The sequence below is a fragment of the Arvicola amphibius genome, chromosome 5 (genome assembly GCF_903992535.2).
Source record: "Arvicola amphibius chromosome 5, mArvAmp1.2, whole genome shotgun sequence".
Lineage (NCBI taxonomy): Eukaryota > Metazoa > Chordata > Mammalia > Rodentia > Cricetidae > Arvicola > Arvicola amphibius.
The window spans coordinates 111,608,980-111,635,511 of record NC_052051.1 but is presented as its reverse complement, the minus strand read 5'-3'; the positions used below and the strand labels follow the sequence as shown (position 1 = coordinate 111,635,511).

At 42.1% G+C, this 26,532-nt stretch overlaps 1 protein-coding gene across 6 annotated transcripts in view; it reads left to right on the top strand.

Moving 5' to 3' along the window:
* The first annotated feature begins 1,081 nt into the window (after positions 1-1,081).
* Positions 1,082-26,532, top strand: part of Fam13b (family with sequence similarity 13 member B) — a 56,206-nt gene continuing 30,755 nt past the window's right edge. For 5 of the 6 annotated variants that reach the window (XM_038329657.2, XM_038329654.2, XM_038329656.2 and 2 more), the window contains exons 1-8: positions 1,082-1,383; positions 8,189-8,355; positions 9,931-10,121; positions 10,526-10,738; positions 13,928-14,105; positions 14,416-14,557; positions 21,206-21,366; positions 21,877-22,009. In XM_038329657.2, coding sequence (XP_038185585.1) covers positions 9,965-10,121; positions 10,526-10,738; positions 13,928-14,105; positions 14,416-14,557; positions 21,206-21,366; positions 21,877-22,009 — 984 coding nt within the window. In that variant the 5' untranslated portion in view covers positions 1,082-1,383; positions 8,189-8,355; positions 9,931-9,964. The remainder of the gene's footprint in view (positions 1,384-8,188; positions 8,356-9,930; positions 10,122-10,525; positions 10,739-13,927; positions 14,106-14,415; positions 14,558-21,205; positions 21,367-21,876; positions 22,010-26,532) is intronic. The other variant, XM_038329658.2, reaches the window with a different exon arrangement.

Here is a 26,532-nt window from a genome sequence, read left to right as displayed (position 1 = left end):
TTTGAGACAAGGTCAGGTTACCTTAAACTCATTATGTAGTCCAGGGTGGCCTTGGACTCCCAACCCTCCAGCCTTTACCCCGCAAATGCTGGGACGGCAGGCAAGGGGTACCACATCTGGCTGATCACTTTTTATAAATCTTGTGCCAAGGTCCGTGATTTTTTTATTTTTTACGTTTTCCAGGTTACTGACTTCTGACAAAGGCAGGTAGGTAGGAATTGCGGTGGTTTGCTTTTACTATTTTTGTTGTCTTTTTAAGTAGCTCAGGATGGTTTTGTTCTTGTTATATAGCCCAAGTTGGCCTCCAACTCGAGGTGATCCTCCTGCCTCAGATTCCAGAGTGCTGAGATTAGAGAGGGATGCCACCACACCTCTGCAGTGCTTTATATTTTAGAAACAACTATAGTTCACCTTGCCAAAAACTGCGTTTTTCTCCACGTAAGTCCTCAAAGGCCTTAACAGAAGAGACGACCTAGTCACATTAAGGGTGTGAGGGCGCTGCAAGGTTGGTCTACGTGGCCACACAAGGAAGGTCATAATCCTGGTATCATAGCATCTGTCTTCCTGCCTTGTAGCTCTGATTTAGCATCAGAAGTTCTCTGTGAGCAAGTAGCCTATTAACTTCCACATTCCGATTCCTCTGGGCACCGTGCTCGGAAATCTCTCCGGAGTCTAGGTCAGGTACTTAGGTAGAGCGGGGTAGGGGTGTGATGGGGGCGAGGCAGAGCCCCAGAAATCCCTCATCCGACCTAAATCGCAGGCAAAAGGCAACACTTGGGTCTGACGGGCAGCTTCCTGTGACGGTTTATGCATCCTCACCGTAAGGGTTTCCAGAATCTTCTACGGGGCTCGGGACACAGCTCCGCAGAGACCAGGCGCCCTTTCCCTTCTATGCCTCCTTAATCCTCTCCTTCCCAACGTTCCCGAGTCGACGACCCCCGGCCCTGGCTCGCGCCTGGCACCGGACCAAGGAACCCACAAGTGGGCGGGCCAGAGCCGCCGCAGTCCAGCGCCGAATCCGGGTTGACCGGGGCGCCGCGAGCTCGCCCCGCCTCCCGCGTCACTTCCGGCCCGGCCGCTCGTCCTCCACCCTGCTCCCCTCCCGCTCGCCGTTAGGGAGGCTCCGCGCCTCAGCCACCGCAGCCTCCGCCGCTCCCGCCCCCTTCTCCGCGTCTGCCGCCGCCGCTGCCCGGGGTCTCCGGGGGTCGCTACCGGGCTGGCCCTGCGCCACAGCCGTCGCTTCAGCCTCGCGCCGGAGGCCGCCTCAGGAGGAGACCCGCCGGCCGCCGTGTCACTTCGGGCCTCCGTTCTCGCCTTGTCGACGTCGCCAAGGGTTCTGGAGAAGCGGCCGAGGCCGGGGAACGGGGCTTCGCGGTTCCAACGGTGGGTAAACGGGCGGGTGCCCGGCACTGCGCATGCGCCGCTGTCTGCCGCGGCGGCCCTTCCCCCCCCTCCCACCCCTCCCTCCGAGGCCGCCCCGCAGCCCCGGGTCCCACCCGCGGTGGCCGCTGGGCGCTGCGGGTCGGGGTCTGGGAGGTCGAGGCACAGCCCCGGTGGACATTCAGTCGAAGGGGCTCCTTTTCCGCTGTGAAGGGGAGGGAGAGGCGCTGGCCCTGGCTGTCGGGGGGTGTGGCAGCCTTGGCTTTGCAGCCGCTGCAGTGCGTGCAAGCGGGCGTGCGCCTCAACTCCCGGCCTCGCCTGCCCCCCGCTTCTGCGCCACCTCTGCGCCCACTTCCTCCAAGCTGGGCAGAGGAGTTGCTGCGGGGGTGGGGTGGGGAAAGTGGTTTATTCCGGGCTCGACTGCGCCCCTTCTTAAGGTCACCTGAGATGAATGGTTGCTGACTTCCTTAAGTCGCGCAGAGACCATAGCCAAAATTGGGCTGTTGGTGCCCTGGGACCTCATTTAGGACGCCCTGCGCCAGAGCCAGGCCCGAGGGGTCCCTGTGCAGGGCGTCGACTTTCAGACGGGGCGCCTGGCTAGATAAGCTTCTAGGAAGTGGAATCCGTTGGCACACTCGCCTAGTGGGAATTGTTAAACTCTCTTTGTTTGTAATCAATTAAACCCAAACTGACTTAGAAGAACTGTTGCATAATTTCATCCGGTTTCCTCTTCTGCTTGGAGGAAGCCAAACTGAAAATGGCCACCACAGCTACAGAATATTTAACATTAGATAGCGGTGGCTTGGAAGTTTGTAGGAGATATTAAAAGGATAGTTTTGAATATTAACTTTGTGTTCGGGTTAGTGTGAAGGTGTGCCTCCAACCCCCGCCCCGTTACTCCACCCCCACTCCCACCCCCTTTGTAACCTCAAAGTACTGTTTGACCTGGGTTTTCACAAGTACTGTGTGCTTAGTAAATACTTATTCTGGTCATTACTTGTTTGCCTTTTAGGTACCTTCTCTTTTCCTTTTTTTTTTTTTTGAAGATTTTTATTTATTATGTATACAGGGTTCTTCCTGCATATATCCTGCAGTACAAAAGAGGACACCAGATCTTATTACAGATGGTTGTGAGCCACCATGTGCTTGCTGGGAATTGAACTCAGGACCTCTGGAAGAGCAGCCAGTGCTCTTTACCTCTGAGCCATCTCTCCAGCCCCCTTTTCCTTTTAAATTAGGGTATTTTCTCCAGTTTTACCAGTTAGGTGTCGCAACACAGATGAAGTTCTTACCGTGTGTAGAAGGGCCTATCCTAGTGGCATTATTCTTCGTTGGATAAAGTAGCTTCATTGTAGTATTTTTTTTTTTAATTAAAATGTTTTAGGATAGAAAATGGCTGAATTAAGCTGGGCGGTGGTAGCTCATGCCTTTAATCCCAGCACTCAGGAAGCGGAGGCAGGTGGATCTCTGTGAGTTTGAGGCCAGCTCTGGGCTACAAGAGCTAGTTCCAGGACAGGCTCCAAAGCTACAGAGAAACCCTGTCTCGAAAAACCAAAATCCAACCAACCAAACAAACAAATAAACAAAACAAAAACAAAAAAAGAAGAAGAAAAAAGATGGCTGAATTTAAATAGTGATTTGCCAGTATTCATCATCAGTTCTCTTTTAGGACAGGGTCTCAGTAGCCCCAGTAGCCTCACTCCCTCCTCTGTCTAGCTGAGGAAGAATAACCCTGCCCCTCCTGCCCCTTCCCAAGGGCTGGGATCAGAAGCACACACCACCATGCTAGGCTTCAGATTTTTTTTTTAAAATATATTTATTTATTGTGTATACAGTGTTCTGCTTGCATGTATACTTGCAGGCCAGAAGAGGGCGCCAGATCTCATTACAGATGGTTGTGAGCCACCATGTGGTTGCTGGGAATTGAACGCAGGACTTCTGGAACAGCAGCCAGTGCTCTTAACCTCTAGGCTTCAGATTCTTAAACAAAAAGAAATTTGTTGTGCAGTGTTCTTGTATCCTGGCACATACTGCAGGTCAGAGGACAACTTTCAGTTCTGTCTCTTTATCCTGGTTGGGTTCTGGGATGAAACCCAGGTCATCTGGCTTGGTGACGAGTGCCTTTCCCTTTAAGTCTTCTCATCAGTCCTCAAATTATTTTTGAAAGCATTATAGTAAATATATACCTAAAACTTATCATTTCACAATTGACGTACAATTTTATTTTTGATAAGGCCTTTGTGTATCCCTAGCTGGCGTCACTCAAAAAATCTTACTGAAGCTTCCTGAATGTCGTGATTACATTATAGGTGCGCATCACTACATCCAGCTGGAACAAGTGTTTTTTCCTTCTTCATAGAACCACCAGGTTCTACCTATAGCATGTGCACATATCCCTCCCCCAGCTACAAAAAAAAAAAATTGTGTGTGCATGCAATTTAAAGGGCTTCTGACAGTTGAATCTAGGTGTTCTCCCTGACCTCGAGCTTCTGATCCTCCTCCTTCACCTCTGTTGAGATTACCAGCTTGTGTCACCTGTTGATGTGGTGTTGGGACCGAGAAGGGCTTTGTGCATGTGAGGCAAGCACTCTATCTAGGGAATCACATCTTCAGCCTCTCCTGTGCTTTTGATTGTCGTTTCCCTAAAGGCTGGTTGGTAGTAGGCAACTGAACAATTTTTTTTTTTAAACTTAAGCATAAGAGTAGGCTCACGTGGGCTGGAGAGATGGCTCAGAGGTTAAGAGCACTGGCTGCTTTTCCCGGGGTCCTGAGTTCAATTCCCAGCAACCACATGGTGGCTCGCAACCATCTGTAATGAGATCTGCTGCCCTCTTCTGGTGTGCAGGAAAACATGCTGTATATAAGCAATAAATAAATCTTAAAAAAAAAAAAAAGAGTAGGCTCACGTGCCATGGAGTGTGTAGTGGAGGCCAGATCCCTGGACCTAGAGTTCCAGGTGTTTGTAAACGGCCCATGTGTGTCCTCTGGAGGAGCAGCTAGTGCTCTTTACTACTGGGCTCTCTCAAGCTCTCATTCCATCTTCTTGTAGGTTCTGGGAATTGAACTGCGAGGCTTGTGGGGCAGTGAGCACCTTTCCCTGCTGGGCTGTCTCTGAGCCATCTCGCTGGCCCAAGGATAGCTTTTCTAAGCTTACTGCCCTGGATAGGGCTCTCTTGCTGGGGTGAAAACACCATCACTCACAGTTTAGGCAGGGAAGGGTTTATTTCACCTTTAACTGGTCAGTCTTTGACTGAGGGAAGCCAGGGCAGGAACTTGAGGTGGCACTGAAGCAGAGGCCATAGGGAGTGCTGCTTACTGGCTGCGCATGGCTGACTCAGCCTGCTGTCTTGCGCAGGACCACCTGTTGGGACAGCACCTATCACAACATCAGTCCTTAATCAAGAAGATGCTCCGCAGACCTGTCCATCAGCCAGTCTGGTAGAGGCATTTTCTCAGATGACCCTGGCCTATGTCGAGGTGACAGAGCTAAACAGCTAGCACACTTACCATTTGCGTATTTTGGGAGAAGTGTTTATTGCAAACCCATATTTTTGGTTTTTTGAGACAGGGTTTCTCTGTGTAGCTTTGGACCCTGTTCTAGAATTCATACTTTTTTTTTCCATGTTGAGTTATAGATAAAGTTAGTCTTTATTTTCTGCATGAGTTAAATCTTATTTGAAAATCTAATATTTCTGAACATGAATTACTATAATTTTATATAATCTGTTTTACAGATAAGCAGCAAAGAAGCTGATTTTATATCAAAAAAAGGTTCTCAGCCTAAATTTAGTTCTTAACTAGGCACATCAATCCCAAGAATCTGTTTCCTTCACATCGTCACATCAGTATTAAAAAGGCATCTGATTACACACCTTTATTTCTAGTACTTTGGAGGCAGAGGCAAGCATATCTCTCTGGGAGTCCTTGTCTGTGTATTAAGTTCCAGGCCATCCAGTACTGCATAGTGAGACACTCAAAAAACAATAGATAAAATCTCCCCATTAAATGAAGACCCTATTCTAATCAATGGATAAGTGTTTTTCAGAGACTATTTATTAATAAAGTATTTTTTGTAGCATGCTAAAAATGTGGGAGGAGTTACTAATGTAGAAGAAGGAAGGATGGAATGTTTAGATGAACCCACGTGAGTGAATTGGGACTTCTCCAAGAGAGAACAGTAGGTTCATTTTAACTAGAAATGGGAACAGTGAGGGTGTGGAATAGAGTGTAATGTATGCCACGTTAATACAACAATCACCCTGTGGCTTCATGATCTCAAGGGAAATGGAAGTAGCAGTTTTAGTGAGGTCTATATTTGTTAGCTAGAAAGGACATCCACTTAGGAGCTAGCTGCAGCTTGTAGTCACAGCTCTGGACTTGACCAGTCTTCAGCTGAGCATTTTCTTCTTTTCCTCCTCATCTCACAGGATAGTTGGAGGACTCCGATGGGTAGTGAACTGGAAAGTACTGGAAATGACAGCATCAGTTCAAACAATTGGACTCTAGTTGTTGATTGCTCAAAGCTCACAAAACAAATAAGGATAGTCTTGACCGTTTTTTGTTTGTGGAGTTTAGGTTTGGACCCGTGGCCTTATGCATATCAGGTCGGTGCTGCTTTTGCATATGTGCCTACTTTGTGTGTGTACATCTGTATCTGCTTATGTGTACATGTGGGTGTGGATGCTAGTTTACCTGTGTGAGTTTTCGATTGAAGACCAGAGACAACTTGGAGCGTTGTTCCTCAGGAGCCATCCACTTTGTTTTTTGAGATAGTCTTTCTCCAGGAGCTGGGGCTTGCAGATTATACTAGACTAGCTAGCTAGTCTACCATTGAGCCCCAGGGATCTGCCTGTCTCTGCCTCCCCAGCACTGTGGTGACATGGGCATGTCACCATGCCTAGCTTTTTCTATGGGTGCTGGGGATGGAATTTGACTCTTCATTCTTGTGGGGAGAGCACTTAACTCTCTCTCCAAATCCCACCCCTCTTTTTATTTTCAGAGGAACTTTTTGCAAATTGTGTAAAATGAGATGAGAAAAGTTTTCATCTCTGAGAACCCATTTGTCTACAATAAGTTAGAGAATTTCTCTAATACCCTTTTCTGATTAAAAACAAGTAAATTGTAGTTTTATATTAAATAACAATAAAAATGATAAACTATTTTATTCAGTCATGGTTTCACATGCCTGTAATCCCAGCATGTGGGAGGCTGAAGCAGAAGGATCTTGAATTTGAGGTCTTGATTACATAGCATGACCCTGTCTCTAGAAAGAAAAAAAAAAATTGTTTGGAGAAGATGGTTCCGTGATAAAGAGCTCTTGCTGCTCTGCAGAGTACATAGATTTGGTTCTCAGCATTCATATTGGGTGGCTCACAACTGTGTCTAAATTTGACTCCAGGGGATTGATCCAACAGCTTCTTTTGGCTTCTGTGTGTGTGCGCACATAGATAATCTTAAAAATTATGAGGGGCTGGAGAGATGGCTCAGAAGTTAAGAGCCCTGGCTGCTTTTCCAGGGGTCTTGAGTTCAATTTCCAGCAATCACATAGTGGCTTACGATGTCTGTAATGAGATCTGGTGCCCTCTTTTGGTGTGCAGGGTTACGTGCAGACAGAGCACTGTATTCATAATAAATAAACAATAATACATAAATAATAAATCTTTTAAAAAATATTAAGATAAGGTTATCTTCTTAAGGTCCTGTTCCTCTTAGGCCTTGGTTGTGGTCTACCCTGAAATTAGATGTCAGTATTTTTTAGGTCAGTTATCTCAAAAGTAAGGTCTGACATTTGGACAGGCAAAATAGCTCCTTAAAGTACATGTCTATAGTATTGAGGTTGACTTCCTTCTGTAGAGCATGCTGCATTTAAATTCACAGAGATCTGCCTGCCTCTGCCTCCTGAGTGCTGGGATGAAAAGCATGTGACTGCACCCTCAGCTTTATTACAATTTTCATTTCATTCTCTCTGTCTGTCTCTCTGTCTCTGTGTCTATCCCTCTGTGTGTCTGACGTGTATACCCCACATGTGTATGAGGAAGGTGTTAGGGGAAAACTTTCAGGAGTTGGGTTTCTCCTTCCACCATAGGTGTCCTAAGGATCAAGCTGAGGTCATTAGGCTTGGCAGCAAGTACCTTTACCCGCTGAGCAATCTCTCTAACCCAGTGGTTCTCAACCTGAGTGTCATGACTCTTTTGGAGATAGATATCCTGCATATGAGATATTTATATTACAATTCATAAAGTAGCAAAATTACAGTTATGATGTCACAATGAAATAATTTCATGGTTCCAACCAATTAGGAAGATTGAGAATCACTGTTCTAGCTCCTTAAGCTCCTTGATGTGTTACATATGTGTGTGTTAGTGTTTAGTTATTGTTCATTACTCTGCGTTAGAAATGCCGGGTGACATGTGCTTATAACTCCCCCTGAAATAACAGAACTGTGGGCAATGGAAAACAGTTGAGAAATTTTGTGCGTTTGAATGATTAGATTTGACTGGGAGGCACAGGCAGAATAATTTCTGTGAGCTTGGGGTCAGCCAAGTTTACAGAGTGAGACCTGGGTTTTTGGTTGTGGTGGTGGTTATTTTTGTTTAAGATTTTTGTTAGTACCTAACTAGGAATAGTTGCTAGATCATGTAACCCCAGCATTCTGTGGTGGAGACAGGTGGATCCAGGGAGCTTATTGACTGACTGGTCCGTCAGTAATATAGTGAGAAACTATATCAAAAAATAAAATGGGGAGTGATTGAAGACTCTAGACAAACACATGCAGATGAGAATTGAAAGTTGTTTTCTTTCCTTGTAGATTAACTGCTGAAGCACTGATCGAGTTCTGCGTTTCTTCAATGAGGAACTACAGGCTGATCTTCTGCCATAATCTCAAACAACCATAAATGACAGAAGGATGCTTGCTCAGTGAGGGTAGCTGGTGCAGAAGCCGTTTTTTAAACTTAGGTGTTTAAGTACTCAAAGGTAAGCTTTCTCAGTGGGAATTTTCTGTAAGTATGCAAATCAATGATTCTTGTGGTTAGCTGCTGCTTGATAAACTTTGAGATTTTTAATTAGCTGGCACCAAGTGCATCAAAGAGTAGATGTTGCTTGTATAAGACTATGTAAATTTATGGTTATCTTCTTGTTCCTAAGTACCATTCCTGAAAATTGGTTGGATTGTTTCTTGTTATGAATTAGCTAATACAGCTAATTCAGTGTTACTGTTTTAAACTTACAAATCTTGGGATTCACCTTTTATCTGGCGTATCAGTACTTGAAAAAGTGTTTCTTTCTTTTTAAAAGAGTTACTTATTGTGTATATGGTGTTCTGTCTGCATGTGCATCTGCAGGCCAGAAGAATGCGCCAGACCTTACTACAGATGGTTGTGAGCCACCATGTGGGTGCTGGGAATTGAACTCAGGACCTCTGGAAGAGCAGCCAGTGTTCTTAACTGCTGAGCCATCTCTCCAGCCCCCTAGGTTTTTCTTTAAGATAATCTTTTCTCCTTTTGTTTAGTGAATGGATTTTTATTGAGATTAGTTAGTAGTTTGGACTACTTGTTATCTAGTACTTCAGATACTAGAGACTCACTTATTTGAGGCATTGTCTCCTGGCTTTACGGGTCTCAATCCTGCAAGGAGACAACCATTTCTTCTGAACTAGCTTGGGGGTCTGGAATTTTTTTCCTCACTAAAAATGGAAGCTTAGAACTAAACATTTTTCCTGGAAAAAAAATAATGAGTTACAGCTGCTCATATAGAAATAAATGATTATTCTTGTTCTTATCAGGCCTCGGTTTATAAAGTGACTGATAGCTGGACATATGGTTGTCCTAGCAGTTAGGAGGCCGAGGTAGAAGGATTTCAAGTTTAAGGGCAACCTGAGCTATACACGGAGACCATGTCTAAAAAGGTCCATTAGTTTACAAAGAGAGATTCTTTTTCTGCGTACCCAGTTTGTGAATTGAGGGTTCAGAGATGGATTAGGTTTGACTTATTCCTGCAACTGCTTTATTACCACACTTTCAGAGTGAAAGTCTGCTTGGGGCAAATTTGGCCCTTAATTATCTTGGGATATTAATGCCACTCTCCAGAAACTTTTGGATGACCTTTGACACTGTTAAAGTGTTCAGATAGCCGGGCGGTGGTGGCGCACGCCTTTAATCCCAGCACTCGGGAGGCAGAGGCAGGCGGATCTCTGTGAGTTCGAGACCAGCCTGGTCTACAAGAGCTAGTTCCAGGACAGGCTCCAAAGCTACAGAGAAACCCTGTCTCGAAAAACAAACAAAAAAAAAAAAACAAAAAAAAAAAAATAAAGTGTTCAGATATCACAGAGCATTCAGACCAGATTCTATAGTAGAGGAAAGCTTTTGTAATTACACTGAAATTTGTTTGTAGACTGTATCATGGGCCTAATAACCAGAATATATTTAAATAGTGTACATTCAGGTGTAAAAGCATTTTTCTTTAATGTATTTACTCAAATAGTGCCGCCTGTTAATTATTATAGTCCTTTTTTTCCTTTTTCTATTTTCTTTTTTGTCTTTCATTTGGCAGAAAAGACAGCTTTGATTTCTGGCTGCAAAAAGATATGAGGAAGAGCTCCTCCCCTTCCTTGAGTAACTGCAACTCCGATCTTGCTAACAAAATATTTGGAATTCCACTGGATGAGCTGCAGCAGGGAGGACATCCAGACAATGAGGTTCCATTCATAGTCCGCCACGTTGTGGACTATATTGAGGAACATGGTATACATTTTCTTACTTTGAGGGCTAGCTTTTGTTGTAATAAATACAACTATTCCTTTTTGATTTTGGATTTAGTTTTTTCTTAGTATGGATAATGCAAAGCATGAAGAACAGTATAAACTGTAAGGCTTTAGTATATTTTTCTTAAACTGATTTACCTAGTAATTGCCCAGCTGAGAACATTTTTAGTTGGGGGTAATAGAAACTTTTTAAATGGATATAAGGGTGGGATGAAATAGACTGTCCCTCAGGGATAGTGTGTTGCTAGATGACCAGTTTGCTTTTTTAGCCAAGTCTGGGGAGCCAGGAAGGCCTTTCCAAAGCTTAAAAGTTCTAAGTTGAGAATGAATGTGTGTGGCCAAGCAGTCAAGGTGCAGCTTAACTCTTACCTTGAACCAACATAGGAGGTCTGGAGCAACAAGGGCTGTTTCAAGTCAATGGGAACGCTGAGACAGTGGAGTGGCTTCGACAGAGATACGACAGTGGAGAAGAGGTGGATTTGGTTAAGGAAGCGGACGTCCCCTCAGCCATTAGTCTCCTTAGGTTTTTCCTGCAGGAGCTCCCTGAGCCCGTCATTCCTGGCAGCTTGCATAGTCACTTGGTGCAGCTTTCTCAAGGTAATAGTCGGTTCTTATTTCAGTTATTTATTATTAGTTTTACAGTCCTTTTAGAAATTTGACATGTGGTCAGTTAGTATAGAATTTCAGAGATTTTTTTTTTTTATTTTCTCCATTGCTCTTTGAGTCTTATGTGGTATAGTAAAGGCAACGACAGCTTCTTAGATCTTTGTAGTTGTTTACAATTTTTAAATAAGTATTTTTGTGTATAATGTGTGTGTATGTATTTGTGTGTGGACATTCCTCACCTTCCCACTTCATGGATTCTGGAGACCCAAACACTCAAGGCATCAGGTGTGTGTGGCAAGTGTTTTATCACAGAACCATCTCTTTTAAAAATTATCGTTTATTTCGTTGTGTGTATGGATGTGCACGCTACAATATGCCTGTGTAAGTTAAAGGACAACTTGCCAGACTTGATCTCTATCATGTAGGTTCTGGGTATTAAGCTCAGGCTGTCTTGCTGCTCTCCCTTCCCTGATTTTTTTTTTTTTTTAGAATTGATGTTATTGAGTCAAAGACACAAATAGGTATTCTCTTGGGAAGTTGTCTAGATCATTGGACACAAATTCTATTTATTGTAGGTAAATATGCTATGATGTATCATTCAGGTAATTCATTTGTTTATTGAATGCTTGCTATGTGCCAGGGCACTGCTTTATACTGGGAACACCAGCACTGATCAAAGGTAGTTAAGACTCTTTTCCCTCTTGGAGCCAAAGTGAGAGGAAGAGTGTGTGCCTGTGTGCGTGCGCGTGAGCTTGCTTGAAGGCCAGTGCCAGACATGGGTGTTCTCTCCTTCCACCATGTAGATCTTGGGAGTTGAACTTAGGTTGTCAGACTTTGTGGCAAGAGCCTTTACATGCTGAGCTAGCCCTCTGGTCTGAGCTAAAGTTTTAAAGGTGATATTTAGAGGAATAGATAATAAATACAAAATAAATATGTGGGTGTGATATGTGATGATAAATTGGAGATGTTAGGTATAATTAGTGTTAATTGGATTTTGCTTACGATTGTTATAAGCAACTACCCCCAAAAGACTATTTATTTATTTATTTTTGAGAGACAGGGTTTCTTTGTGTAGCCTTGACTGTCCAGAAATTTACTCTGTAGACCAGGCTGTCCTGAACTTGCAGAGGTCTGCCTACTTTTGCCCATGCGCCACCACTGCCTTGCAAGATTTATTATTTTATTTTTTAATTATTTTTATATGCATTGGTATTTTGCCTGCATGTATGTCTGTGAAGGTGTCAGATCCCCTGGAACCAGAGCTACAGTTTTAAGCCACCATGGATTGAACCTGGGTCCTCTGGAAGAGCAGCCAGGATTCTTACACACTGAGCCATCTCTCCAAATTTTCAAAAATTTATAGTTTTGAAAATTATGTATATACGCGTGTCTGTGGATATATGCGAGTGCAGGATCCTGCAGAATCCCAAGAGAGTGTCAGATCCTCAGGAGCTAGGGAACTAAGACTCCCTACAAGAGCAGCACACGCTCCGAACCGATAAGCCATCTCTCTTGCTCTGCTCTTCACAGAAGTTACCAAATACTTATTGATTTGTCTTGGCTATGTGCTTTTTGTTTTTGTTCTTTGTGTGGCAGGGTCTCTAGTTCGGCTGTCCTGAAGCTCACTATATAGTAGACCAGGCTGTCCCCCAATTCACAAAGCCCTTCCTGCTTCTGCCTCTGGAGTGCTGAGATTAAAGTGAGCACCACCATAGCCAGCTCTTAATAGATTCTTATAATTGTTTCCACCAGTTATAGGTATGATGTTTTAAAAAAACACTAAAATTATAAAACTATTAAGTATAAGAATAATAAAATCATGTGGTGGTTTATGCCTCTAATCCCAGGCATGTTCCATTCAGTTATGACTTCAGAGTACTGGTGTATTTGAATGGACAGTTAACTAATATCACAAAGTATAGGAAAGTTGTTGCATTTAAAAATCTTAAGTAAATCCTGTGACTTTCCCCTCCTGATAGACTTTGGTGTGTGTGAATACATGTGTGTGGAGGCAGCGAGTGATGTCAGTTGTCGCCAGTCATTTTCCTCCTCATGTTTTGAGACAGGGTCTCTCATTGTGTTTGGAGCTCTGGCCTCTGTCTCCCTGGTCCCGGGATTACAGGGGTGTATTACTGCATTTGGCTTCTTAAGGGGATATTGGAGACCTGAACTCAGGTACTTAGTCTTGTGCAGTAAGAGTTCTGCTGATTTAAGTGGTCTCTCCTGACCTGATAAACATTTTAGACCTCTGTTATCTTCCAGAAACGGCCAGTATTATCATGACCGTAGATAATCTTTTACCATTTTTTTCTGTAAGTTAATTTTAAAAACCTGCAGAAAAATTAAACAAAAAATATGAAAGTAATAAATTACTTCATTTTTAAGTATATCTGAGAAGTTCTCCAAAATTAGACCATCATCCATTAATGGGGTTTCTCAAGGCCCCATTTCTGTTAGTAAAAACTCACTGACATAACAAACACAAGGCCTAGCTTCTGTAATCACATTCACTTGGTAAAAAATGAAACCAGAGCCAGGTGTGGGTGGTTTGTGCCTGTAATCCCAGCACCAAGGCAGGAGGATTGCCTGAGTTTGAGGTCAGCCTGGGTCAGTCAGTCTAGGCTACCAAGAGAGGCTGTCTCAAAAACAAAAAAAAAAAACCAAAAAATTTTGAGGAGAAATCCAAGTGAGAAACAGAAACCTTCCTTTCAATTTAGTTGGACCATACAGTGTAGGTTGATTGGTTCTTTTCTGAATCCTGTCACCCTGTTCATTTCTTATTTTCTTCATTGTTCATATAGGAGATTGTCATTGATACTTACTTACTTGTTTGATGGCAGGACAGTGTATTGTGACTTCTTAGAGTTGGCATTAAATGGAAACAGTAGTATAGTCATGCAGGAGACAGTATGATGAGAAAAGTTAGAGCCTGTGAGTATTAGGTGAGGAAAACATCCTACAGTAATCGAGGCTGAATCCTTCCCCGCCTCCCCCTTTCAAACTCTTCTTTCACTTAAGTGAAATGCAAAGCCCTAAGGCGTTGGCCTCTCTGGAGGAAGTGAAGAGGTTTTGAATTATAGTAAAAAAAAAAAATGGCGTGGGTGGAGTAATGTGAACCTGGCAAAATATCTGAGCTTGACTTTTTACTTCATTAAGAAAACCTGTCATTATGTTTTATAGATTATAATAATGAAGATGAATTTGGAAGAAAGTTGAGGTTCCTCTTGCAACAGCTTCCACCTGTTAATTACAGTTTGTTAAAGTTTCTGTGTAGGTTTTTAGCCAATGTAGCATCACATCATGAAGAAATTTGGTCTGCAAATTCTTTGGCTGCTGTTTTTGGTCCAGATGTCTTTCAGTAAGTTATTTCACAACTTTGTTTAATTAAAAAAAAATTGGATTTGTAAGATGGGATCACTATATCATTTCCCAAAAATCATAGGATGCTTGGTGAACCATTATTTTTATTATTTTTATAGTCTATCTGATTAATTCTCACAACATTACTGTGTTCAGGGTACAAATTAGGTGGGTTTTACAGATGGGAAAACTGAGGTATGGAATGATGACATAAATTGCCCAGTTTCATAAAGTGACTCACTGGTTCTTTTCTCATTTTACCTGTAATTAATTTAAGAACTCAGCTCAATTTAAGCTTTTATTCTCAGCATTTACACGGATGTGGAAGATATGAAAGAACAAGAAATTGTGAGCAGGATAATGGCGGGACTTCTGGAAAATTATTATGAGTATTTTGAGAATGAAGAGGAAGATTTTTCATCAAATGATCTGAGTTCAATTACTGAGCAGGTGAGCATACTTAACATTCGATTTCTTAGAAAATAGTTGTGAGAGTGCGCTCTTAGTGACTTGACAGAAACATAATTTACCTGCTAAACTAGAGGTGGTTCTTTTGGTTATCTTTGTAGTGAATGGGCTACACATCCATGTAATGTATGATTGGATTCCATACCCTTATCCCTGCTTCTTGATCTTATTTTAAGGTACTAGGCCAAAAGCATTTATTATTTATTTGTAGTTCTGAGCAGTGGACCTCAGTCTTTCTGCATGCTAGGTAAGCATTCTATTACTGAGATAAATGTTCAACTAGGAAAATGGCAGAGTGCATAGTAGAAATTCCTTTGTACTTCACTCTCCAGCCTCATTATTCACTTAGAAATTGTGCGGTGGTGGCGCACGCCTTTAATCTCAGCACTTAGGAAGCAGAGACAGGCGGATCTCTGTGAGTTCGAGGCCAACCTGGTCTACAGAGCTAGTTCCAGGACAGGCTCCAGAACTAGTCTCCAAAGCCACAGAGAAACCCTGTCTCGAATAAACAAAAACGAAATTGTTGACAGCTAGACCTAGTATTTATTATAGACTTCTCAAATTTGCAGTGTATGCTTGATTATACTTTATATTGTTGTATACTTTTGTGGCTTTCTGTCCTGCCTTCTCCTTATGTCTACATGTCAGCGTTGCTTACATGTCACTACTTTTATATTGTTTCAAACATTAGAAAAATTGGCTTTAAAATATATCGTATTGTACATTACATAGGATGATACTTAAATTAAGCAAGGCTGAAGAGATACGTTGAATTCTGTTGGGTTTGCCCATAGATAGAAAAGGTATTAGTATATTGATCAAAATATCTCCAAGAAGTAGGGTAGTGAGGTGTTTTTCAAGTTGCTGATTACTGGGATTTCTTTTTCTCCCTTCTTCCCTTCCTCCTCCTTCCTTCCTTCTTTCCTTCCTAAGATTTATTTATTATGTATGCAATGTTTTGTCTGCATGTACACCTGCAGGCCAGAAGAGGGTACAGGATCTCATTACATGGCTGTGAGCCACCATGTGGTTGCTGAGAATTGAACTCGACCTCTGAAAGAGCAGCCAGTGCTCTTAACCCCTGAGCCATTTCTCCAGCTCCAGATCTCTTTTCTTTAAAAAAAAATGTTTAATTTTATGTTGTATGTATGGGTGTATGTTATTACGCCATGTGTATGTATGCTTAGTGACTTCAGAGGTCAGAAGAGGGTATTAGATTGCCCGAAACTGGAGTTACATATGCTTGTGAAGCACCATGTGGCTGCTGGGTCCTGGAAGAGCAGCCAGTGCTCTTAACCACTGAGCCTTCTCTCCAGCCCCTGGGATCTACTTTCTTACCCATTAAAAAAAAAAAAAAATAAATTTCTTGATTAGATTGAAGTAACAGAAGTACAGATTTGTGAAGCTTGTTTTTCTTTAAGCAGTTTGGTAAATTCAGTTTGATTTGTTAGTAGAATTGATGAGGTATTTGAGTGCAAGTAAAATAGTCTCAAACTCAGCAGAGTTGTGTTTAAGTTACTTTAATACTTAAGTTAATTAAGGATACTAGCAGGTATGGCTGTCGGGCAGTTCTTTGCTTTTTATTTTAATTTTGATAATTGAAGGAAGCCAAGTTTATTCTTGGCACTGTTTTGGAGTGTCATCCATTAAATCACGTATTTAGTTGTTAAACTCTTGTGAAGGGAGTAGACGTCTGATGCAGGATGTGTTGAAACAGTGAGTGGGGGTGCTTGAGAAACAACTTGACAAAAGTCAGGTGGACTTTGATTGGGCTCTTCAGATGAATGAGAGTTCAGTAGGGGGTTTGAAGTGACAGTTGTGTTTCTTTGTACGGTTGAGAAGGCAGCTAGCAGTGTTCTCCAGTCTGGAGTCTGGAGAGCGGGCATTTCACAAGGCCCTAGAGAAGGGAATTGCAGCAGTCAAAGAAAGAAGAGATGTAAGTATGGGTGAAGGTTTCTGTAAGTGAAGTTGAGGCAGCTTCAAGCTACAAGTTGAAAATAACTATGAATAAACAAGAATTGTTGAGCCAGAAGATCAAGTGGACAAAGGAAAGATGAAGAACTTTTAAAGATTAATGTGGAGTGAAAGGACTTTTTACTCTGCCGTTTATGACCTCTCTGATATAAATAATTGAGTTAGTTATTACTGGAGAAGTTCTCAATGATTGTGCTAGGAATTGGAACTGAGGAGAAGAAAATCCTACAGGCTATATTTTTAGTTGTGATTATAATAGTGTTGATGAAAATATTGGGGATTGCTGGTTATGGAAGGTTTATTGACTTGAATATGATACATTCAGTATAAAGTACATAAGGCTTTCATAGTTCCTAAGAGCTATTGTCTATAGAAGTGCTTTTTTTAAAAAATAATTCTTTTTTTGTGTGTGTGTTAGTGTGTGTGTGTTAGATGTCTATATGTGTATAGGCTAGAGGACAACGTTGGGTGTCTTCCCTGTTGCTCTTTATGTTACCTAATGAGGCGGGGGTCTCTCACTGAATCAGGTGCTCAATGACTGGTTCTATTAGCTGGCTATATGTGCTGGGGATCTTCCTGACTCCCTGTCCCCAGCTAGATTTACAGATGTGCATCACCATGTCTGGCTTCTATGGGATCTTTGAATCCAGACTGAGGTCCTAATGCTTATGTGGCATGCCATTTGACCAACTGAGTTATCCAAATGAGCCAGCTCCTAAAATTATCTTATTTTAGCATGTTTTTTAGCATGTTTGTTATGCATATGTGTTTGTATGTATGTGGACACACTTGTGCAGAGGTGCACACATATGTATCTTATGTGTGTGGAGGCTAGAGGTTGACATTGGTGCTGTCCTTGAATACCTTCCTCTTTGAATATTGTGGTAGGGTCTCTCACTTATCCCCAGAACTTACTGAATTGGGCTAGTCTAGCGAGCCAATAGCTTTGGGAATCCGGTCTCTGCTTCTTGAGCACTGGGATTACAGGTGGACCACCATTCTTAACCTGGCTTTGCACTTGGGCTCTGGGAATCTGAACTCTAATCCTCATGCTTGTGTTGTAACCATTCTGTTCTTTGAGCCATCTCCAGAGTGATTTATGGGAGTGATACATGTTCAAATAGGAACAAAACAGGTAGACTGAATGTTTATTGTTTTTTTTTAAATATTTATTTATTATGTATACGATATTCTGACTGCATGTGTGCCTGCAGGCCAGAAGAGGGCACCAGACCTCATTACAGATGATTGTCAGTCACCATGTGGTTGCTGGGAATTGAACTCAGGACCTTTGGAAGAGCAGGCAGTGCTCTTAACCACTGAGCCATCTCTCCAGCTCCTGAATGTTTATTGTTTAAATAAAAAATAGTTTTAAATTTAAATGCTGTGTATGTATGTGATGTGGTATCATGGCACCCGTGGAGGTCAGAGGACAGCTTGGGGAAGTTGGTTTTTTCTTTCAGCTGCATAGGTTCTAGGGAACAACTTGAGGATGTCCACTCAAGCTTGATGGTAAGTGCTTTATCTGCCGACACTGTCTGTCCAGCTCACTGCCCCCTCTGAAGTTTTTTTTTTTTTTTGTAGCTGTTTTATTGGTAGATGAGGCATTACATTTGTAAGTACAAGTTAAATGGAGTCTATCAAACATATTTACAAATTGAAGTCATTGACTTTTTTTAAAAAAATATTTATTTATTATGTATACAATACTCTGTCTGTGTGTATGCCTGCAGGCCAGAAGAGGGCACCAGACCCCATTACAGATGGCTGTGAGCCACCATGTGGTTGCTGGGAATTGAACTCAGGACCTTTGGAAGAGCAGGCAGTGCTCTTAACCTCTGAGCCATCTCTCCAGCTCCAGTCATTGACTTTTTAAAGAAAATTTTTTGAGATGTCCTAGGTTGAACCTCTAGCCTTGGGTGTGCTAGAGAAGCAGCCTTCACTGAGCTGCAGCATCCAGCCACTGACTGTTTTCATCTGACAGATGATAGCAGTTAGTGTTGAAGAGCTCCTGCTTGGGCTTGTGTAGTCTAATTTAGCTAGCCATGCTGGTAAGACTTTATGGGCTAGTCTGACATTTCCTGGAGACACAGCCTCGCAGCACTTCCTGTCTCTCTGGCTTTCACAGTCTCCATGCCCACTTCCCGGATGATCTCTAGCTGTGGGTGCAGCTGTGGTGTGAGTGGGGCAGTTAGGGCCAGTACCCCACAATCCCTTGTCTGTAATGGTCTCTCCAGTACCCCATAATCCCTTGTCCGTAATGATCTCTCCAGTACCCCATAATCCCTTGTCCGTAATGGTCTCCAGTACCCCATAATCCCTTGTCCGTAATGGTCTCTCCAGTACCCCATAATCCCTTGTCCGTAATGGTCTCTCCAGTACCCCATAATCCCTTGTCCGTAATGGTCTCTCCAGTACCCCATAATCCCTTGTCCGTAATGGTCTCTCCAGTACCCCATAATCCCTTGTCCGTAATGGTCTCTGTCTGGCTAGTTTGATGAGACTCTGGCCCAAGATCTGCTGCTCAGTATTTTAATGATTAGTATTAATTTATAAAAGCTTTTAGGTTATTTGTAGATAATTTCTTTTTTGATGTAATTTATTTTTGAGACAGGGTCTTGCTGAGTAGCTCAGGTTGGTCTGGAAGTCACTGTGGAGCCCAGATAGACTTGAACTCTTACAGGTTTGTGCCACCACATCCAACTGCTGCTTTTGGACAAACTTAAAATAGGTTTCACATAACAACCGTGTTTTTGGCTGGGCAGTGGTGGTGCACGCCTTTAATCCCAGCACTTGGGGGCAGAGACAGGTGGATTTCTGTGAGTTTGATGCCAGTCTGTTCTACAGAGCTAGTTCCAGGGCAGCCAAGGCTACACAGAGAAACCCTGTTTTAGAAAAAAAAATGTTTTATTGACTTTCCCTTTGTATCTTGGTTGTTCATTTTTGTTAGTGTTTACTTAATATAAAGTTGGTTTCATGATGGAGACTTTTTTTTTTTTTTTTTTTTTTTTTTTTTTGGTTTTTCGAGACAGGGTTTCCCTGTAGTTTCTAGAGCCTGTCCTGGAGCTAGCTTTTGTAGACGATGGAGACATTTTATAAATCCTACTAAAAATTACAATTTTGTGCTTAATAATTAAAATGTAAGTCCTTTGTTTCAGGATTTTTTGATGGGGACTGAACTCAGTCCCTTGCAAATGCTAGACTAGTGTTCTATCACAGAGCTACATCACTAGCTAGGGTCCCATTTCTTCATGAAAAATGTAATCAGAAGTTAGCCAGCAATTATGAAACATAGCTAACACATAAAGCATCTTGCCCCTTTTTCCCCCTTGGTAGGGTCTGACTGTGTAGTGAGAGCTGCAGGCAGGCCTGCTTTTCATCCTGCCCAGCTCCCGACCGCCTGGCTAGCTTATGCCCCGAAATAACAACACACCAATTGTATTCTTTTAAACACTGCCTGGCCCATTAGTTCCAGCCTCTTATTGTCTAATTCTCACATCTTGATTAACCCGTTTCTAAATAATCTGTGTAGCACCACAAAGTGGTGTCTTACCGGGAAAGATTCAGCATGTTTGACCTGGTGGCTGGCTTCATGGCAACTGTCTCAGAGAGGAGAGGCATGATGATTGACTAACTTCCCTTCTTCCCAGCATTCTGTTCTGTCTACTCCACCTGTCTAAATCCTGCCCTATCAAAAAGCCAAGGCAGTTTCTTTATTAACCAATGAGAGTCCTCCATCATGACTGTGTGTCTTTGCTTGCCTAGAGCTCACTCTGTAGACCAGGCTAGCTTGGAACTTACTGTGTAGACCAGGCTGTCCTGGAACTAGAGAGATCTGTCTGCCTCTGTCTTCTCAATACTAAACACAAGTGTGCCAGCCCAGCCACAAGCAACATTTTAGAATATCCCCCACCCCCATTTATCCTGAGCTGCCCTCTCAATTTGCCAGGATGATCTTGACCTTTAATAATTGTGCCTCTGTCTCTCATTTACTGAATTTACAGATGTATTTCACGAAACGCAGGTTATTTGTGCCTTTTTTATACTTAATATTAAAATGAGTTAATATCCTTAGAAAATGGAGAAAGGAACTGGAAGTCTTTCGTATTAGATTTGTAAGATTAATTAGGAAATTACTAGATATATAAAAGTGGTTAGAAAATGAAGCTTTAAAATAATTCATTTTGAGACAGGTCTTCTGTGTAGTTCTGGCCAGTGGAGCTTGCGGCAATCCTCCCAGCATCACCTCCCTGGTACTGGAATTGCAGGCGTGTACTGCTGGGCCCAATGAAAACATTCTTACTGTTAAGTGCAAGCTTTTTCATAGGTTATAACATTATTCATATTTATCATGTATCGAAATGCTGTTTGACATAAGCAAAATTAAAAAGTTGCATTGTTCTTGTTTATACACTTGTTTACTTTTTATTGTTATTTAGTTTTGTAGTGCTAGGGAGTAAAACTGGGATCTTGTGCATGTTAGGTATATGTTTTCACGTTCTGTAATTTTATTTCGATATAAAAAAGTTGACACTTTAGAGAAGAGATTGGTATTAGGAAATGAAATTTAAAATGAGTTCTTTGCATTTACAGTATTTTTTTAGAGTAAGACTTAAAATTTTATTAAATTTAATCCTGAAGTTCCTTTTTATGTAGGTTAATGGGCTTTCTGAGGAAGAAGAGGAAGATGAAAAGCTGGAACATATAGAAGAACTTCCAGAGGAAGGTGTAGAAAAGGCAGATGGCATGCCAGAGGGGTTGCAGTTGAGGATGCCTGAGAACACCCTGGAACCAGACAGTGTTGCGGCATCGGCAAGGTAAAGACCTCAGCTGAGCATCTTTAGCTTCTCAGTGTTTCATTCTTACTGTGACTTTGTGAGGCTGAGCTTGGCATGGCGGGGGATACAGTTAGTGTTGGAGAATTAGCTAGCAAGTGTGTTCCCCTGCAATCCCAGCATTTGAGAGGCAGGACCAGGAGGCCAGACCGTGCAGGTTATATATAGTAAGACCCTTTCTCAGGAAAAAAAAAAAAAAGACAATATAAAAAAAAAGCAAAAAGAAAACTAAAAGCCATTAAGGGGTTTTCATTTACCAGTGTTCCACATTTCTCAGAAGAGTTTGTTTTTATGTTGGCTAGTTAGTTGGGTTTGTAAGGTTTTAGAACCTTTGAAATAGAGTTTCTAGAGATGGCAGTACTGTTATTGAATTGACCGACTTAGTTACTTTACTGCAGGATTATGGACTTGTGCCACCACAGCCAACATAGGTCATGATTGTTATCTGATTGTTTCAAAGGCCTGATCCTGACTTTTTAAAAATCTTATTAGGATTGATGCTGCTGCTCATACTGCTAATACCAGTGATGGTAACATAAAGTGTTCAAAGCCTGTGGCTGTTACTACCGCAGATAATGAAGTCATGCAGCAAGATTTTATATTTGAGGATCAGAAAAATAATCAGGTAAGAAATGCTGGAAGCATCATTCTAATTGTCCCATGTGTTCCTTTGATAACAAAAGTAATTCTGCTGACATACTTGTCTGTGTTGCAGATCCCTAAGAACATAAATTCTCTGTAGAATTTAGGAGTCATGTTAGAGAAGTGTAAAGCATCTTTTTTATTATTTTTAATCTTTTGTGCATATTTGTGAGTAAGCTTATGTGTGCCATGGTCAGAAGACTACCTTTGGTGTTAATTTTTGCATTCAGTCTTGTTTGAGACAGGATGTGGTGTTTTGCTTGCATACACACCAGGCTGTTTGGCCCAGGAGCTTCGGAGGATCAACCTGTCCTCCAGCCCATTTTGCTGTAGGCACTAGGATTGCAGATTTGTACTGCTACGTTTTACATGGGTTTGTGTGGCAAGGACATGTACCCAGTTAGCCATCCCCCATCCCAAGGGCCTTTTTGTTTTAGGCAAGGTCTTATTGTATAGCCCTGGCTGACAGGGAACTCTACTAGACCAGGCTGCCCCTGTTGTAAAACAGCGCGAGAGGGACCCTGGTGGGTGGGTAAGGGCTGTGGATGGAGACAAATACGCCATGCAGGCAGAGCGTAAGTCATGAGTTTTTGTTGAGAGAAGGGTAAAGAGGAGGGAAGAGGGAAAGAGAAATACAGAGAGGAAGAGGAGGCAGGACCAGCCTGCAGTGGGCGGAGCTTGTCTCTTAAAGGGACCTTTGCACCTGTGCAGTGGCTTAACAGCCATAGGACTCTGGGCTGGCCAAGGTACTGCCTGGGTTCATCCTGCTAGGTACAGGGCCAGCATAATACCTGAATCCTAACAGCCCCCGCTCTGCCTCCCAAGAAAAGGTATTAAAGGTGAATGCCACCATGTCCAGCATCACACATTTTAAAAGTATTTCTTGGAAAGGAAGTTTACGATGTCCACTGAGGTAGTTAGTGGTATTGTGTTGAGCTTCATTAGTTTCAAAGCTTTCTGTATTTCTTAGTACTTTTGAAGAACATAATTTTCCCCCCTCTTTTCCCTTTACAGTTCTTAGTTGAAGTAGACTCCTATAATAAAAGACAGATCTAAATAAAATCTTTTTGTTGTTCTTATGGGTATAGGTGTTTTGCTTATACCCCATGGTGTGCTCAGTGGAGGCCCAGAGGCCAAAATAGGAGGCATTGGAACCCCTGGGAAGGAAGGAAGTTAAAGTTGTGAGCTGCCGTGTGGGATCTGGGGATTGATCCCAAGAACAGCCAATGCTCTTAACTGCTAAACTGTCTTGGTGGAGGCCACTTATTCATTCCCTAGTGCCCAGACCACAAAAGAATCACACAGACACTATATAATTTGCAATACTGTTTGACCAATAGCTTAGCGAATTTCTGGCTTACTCTTATATCTTAAATTAACCCATTTCTATTAATCTGTGTATTGCCATGTGGCTGTGGCTTACTGGCAAGATTCCAGGTGTCTGTCCCCATTGGTGGCTATATGTAATTTGGACTGGCCGGAACTTGCTATGTAGACCAGGCTGGCCTTGAACTAACAGTGATAATTTACTTTTTTCCCTTAATTTCTGAGATTAAAGGAGTGAGCCACCACACCTGGCAACAAAAGACACAAAAGAGGAGAAAAACAAGCTTAATAAATTATTCCTCAAACCAGGTGGGAATTAGAAGCAACAGTAAATCTCTTAACGGTGACTAAGTGTGTAGATGACGACCAGGAAGGGTGTTTGAACCATAAATAGGGTTTGGTTCTGTTAGGGCAGAGTGATAGGGATTTCTTCTTCCTGGTAGAGGAGATGCGGTACAAATGGAGATACCTTACTGTGTGAGATGTTCTGATGCGAAGGTGGTGCTTGTTTCCTTGTTATTTTCTAAAGCAGTCAGCTCAGAGTAATGTCTGAGAGGCCAGTGTTGTATGCACGTTCAGAATGCTAAAGATCTACAGCTACAGAAACCTGTGAACACTTGAACTGTTGGTGCTGCTGCATAAGCCACTGCACAGTTTTCTTTAAAAAATAATTTAGAGTGCAAACCTAGGATCTGGGTCTGTATGTCAGCAGTATAGAATCTGCCTGCATTGTGAGCGCTTCTGGATTTGGTACCTAGGTCTGAAAAAGAGAAGTATAAAAGCAGCATCTGAACTATAATTTTTTTAAAAGACGTATCTCAACACATTTATTTATTTATTTACTTATTTTATTTATTTATTTATTTTTTTTTTTTTGTTTTTTGAGACAGGGTTTCTCTGCAGCTTTAGAGCCTGTCCTGGAGCTAGCTCTTGTAGACCAGGCTGGTCTTGAACTCACAGAGATCTGCCTGCCTCTGCCTCCCGAGTGCTGGGATTAAAGGCGTGCGCCACCACGGCCCGGCTTCACATTTATTTATTTAGTCTTTTTGAAACATGGTCTCACTGTATAGCTTTGCCTGGCCTGTAACTCACTATCTAAACCAGGTTGGCACTCAGAAATCTGCCTCTGCTTCTTGAGTGCTGGTATTAAAGGTGTGTACCGCCATACCTGGCATTTTTTTTAACACTTTTAAATAAATGAATACATAAGTATGTTACCATTGTAAATCATACAGAAAAGTAGGTGTAGTAAGCAGCTTAGAGTTGTCACACTTACCCATCTTTCCCGTCTTTCCTCTTAATGTAGTCCCTAAACTTACATCCTTTTGCCTCTTAAGTATATGCTGTCTGTTTTGAATATTTTTTTCTTTTGTATGTAGAAATTGGCCTCAGTTACAAAATAGTCCGTTTCGTTAGTGCTCTGATTGCAAGCATAAACTACCACGTATATAACATTTTTTTTCCCGAAGATTTGTTTTAACTGTGTGTATATTTGTGGGTTGAGATATTTATTGCTCACAGAAGCCAGATATTAAATCTTCCTGAAGCAAGAGTTACAGACAGTTGTGAGCTGCCTGATGTGGGTGAACTCAGGCCTTGTGGAGGAGCAGTAGGGAGTTCTTAACTACTGAGCAATTTTTCCAGCCCCTATTTTTATTTTTTACTAGCTTTATGACTTTGGTCAAGTTACAGAGCTTCTGAGCTCCTTTTGACTTCCCTGTAGGAAATGATAAGGTAATATCTAGTACAAGATTAAGATATGGAGAAGTAAATAAAGGTGCTGTGGAATTTCTTACATTCATGAACTTCTGTATTAGACGGATCTGTTTTTCTTATTCTGTTCCTGGTTCTCTGGTTGTTCCTTTACCCTTCTGAAATTTTTATCTTATATTCCCCTAAATATAAGAAATATTCCTGACCTACAAGGTAACCAAAGACTACCTTCACCCCCTTTTGTCTTGGTAATGTGGATGTTGTGTTCTCCAGACTGCTTCCTGTTGAATGTGGGTGAAGAGAGAAAATCTGAGATAATGGCCAAGTCCTGGGAAGACAGTTATGACCTTTGCTGATAGATGTCACCTGTCAGGTTTCAGGAGGTCTCCCATGATCCAACCAGATCCAAATCAACCTGGAACTGTAGTGCCATTTCAATTGTATTTTAATAAATAAAGCTTGCCTGGGGATCGGAAAAGTATAAAAGCCACACTGGCCAGCCTCACAGACCAGGAAGTGCTGACATATACCTTTGATCCCAGTAGCCACACTAGTTGCCATAGAAATCAGGTGGCACGTGCCTTTAATCCCAATGGTGCACACCTTTAATCCCAGAACTAAAGAGGATTATGAGACGGGAGGAGACAGCTCTCAGACACAGTCTCATTCTGAGAGTCCATTTTGGACTGAGGTTGAGATAAGAGCCAGTGACTGGACTGTTTTGCTTTTTGGATCTTCAGGTTGAACCTCAGTTTCTCTCTGAGTTTTTATTGATTGTGTTTCATGGAACGAATGCACAACCTATTGTTTCCTGTGGAAACAAAAGCAAAATCTGTTTTCCAAAGCATTTTTGATTTCCATTTGACAAATACACTTTTGACTTTTTTAAAAAGTTAAGGCATTCTTAAAATATCTAGGCTTATTTTCACAGCAATCAAAAAATTCAAAATCAACACAATACAGGGTCCAGGCTCCCTGTGTTTCCCATCTTTACGTGGCTTTTTTCTTTTACATTACTTTTACTCTCTCTTTAAAGACTTACTTTTAATCTATTTCTATGATGGCCTTGACCCATTTTCTTTCTTAAGCCTATGCCCAGTGTAGAACACACTGGAACCTGTTTAGAGTTTTTTTTTTTTTTTTCTGTCTGACCTCTTTTACTGCCTCGCTCTCTCGCTCTCTCGCTCTCTTGCTCTCGCTCTCTCGCTCTCTCTCAGATTTATTTATTATGTATTCAGTGTTCTGCCTGCATGTATCCCTGAAGGCCAGAAGAGGGCACCAAATCTCATTACAGATGGTTCTGAGCACATGTTGTTGCAGGGAATTGAACTCAGGACCTTTGGAAGAGCAGGCAAAGCTCTTAACCACTGAACCATCTCTCCAGCCCTACTGCATCTCTTTTAGCCTTTTTTGATTGCATGAGCAGACTTTAGACTGTTAAGCTACACCTGGAACCTCAGTATGCTC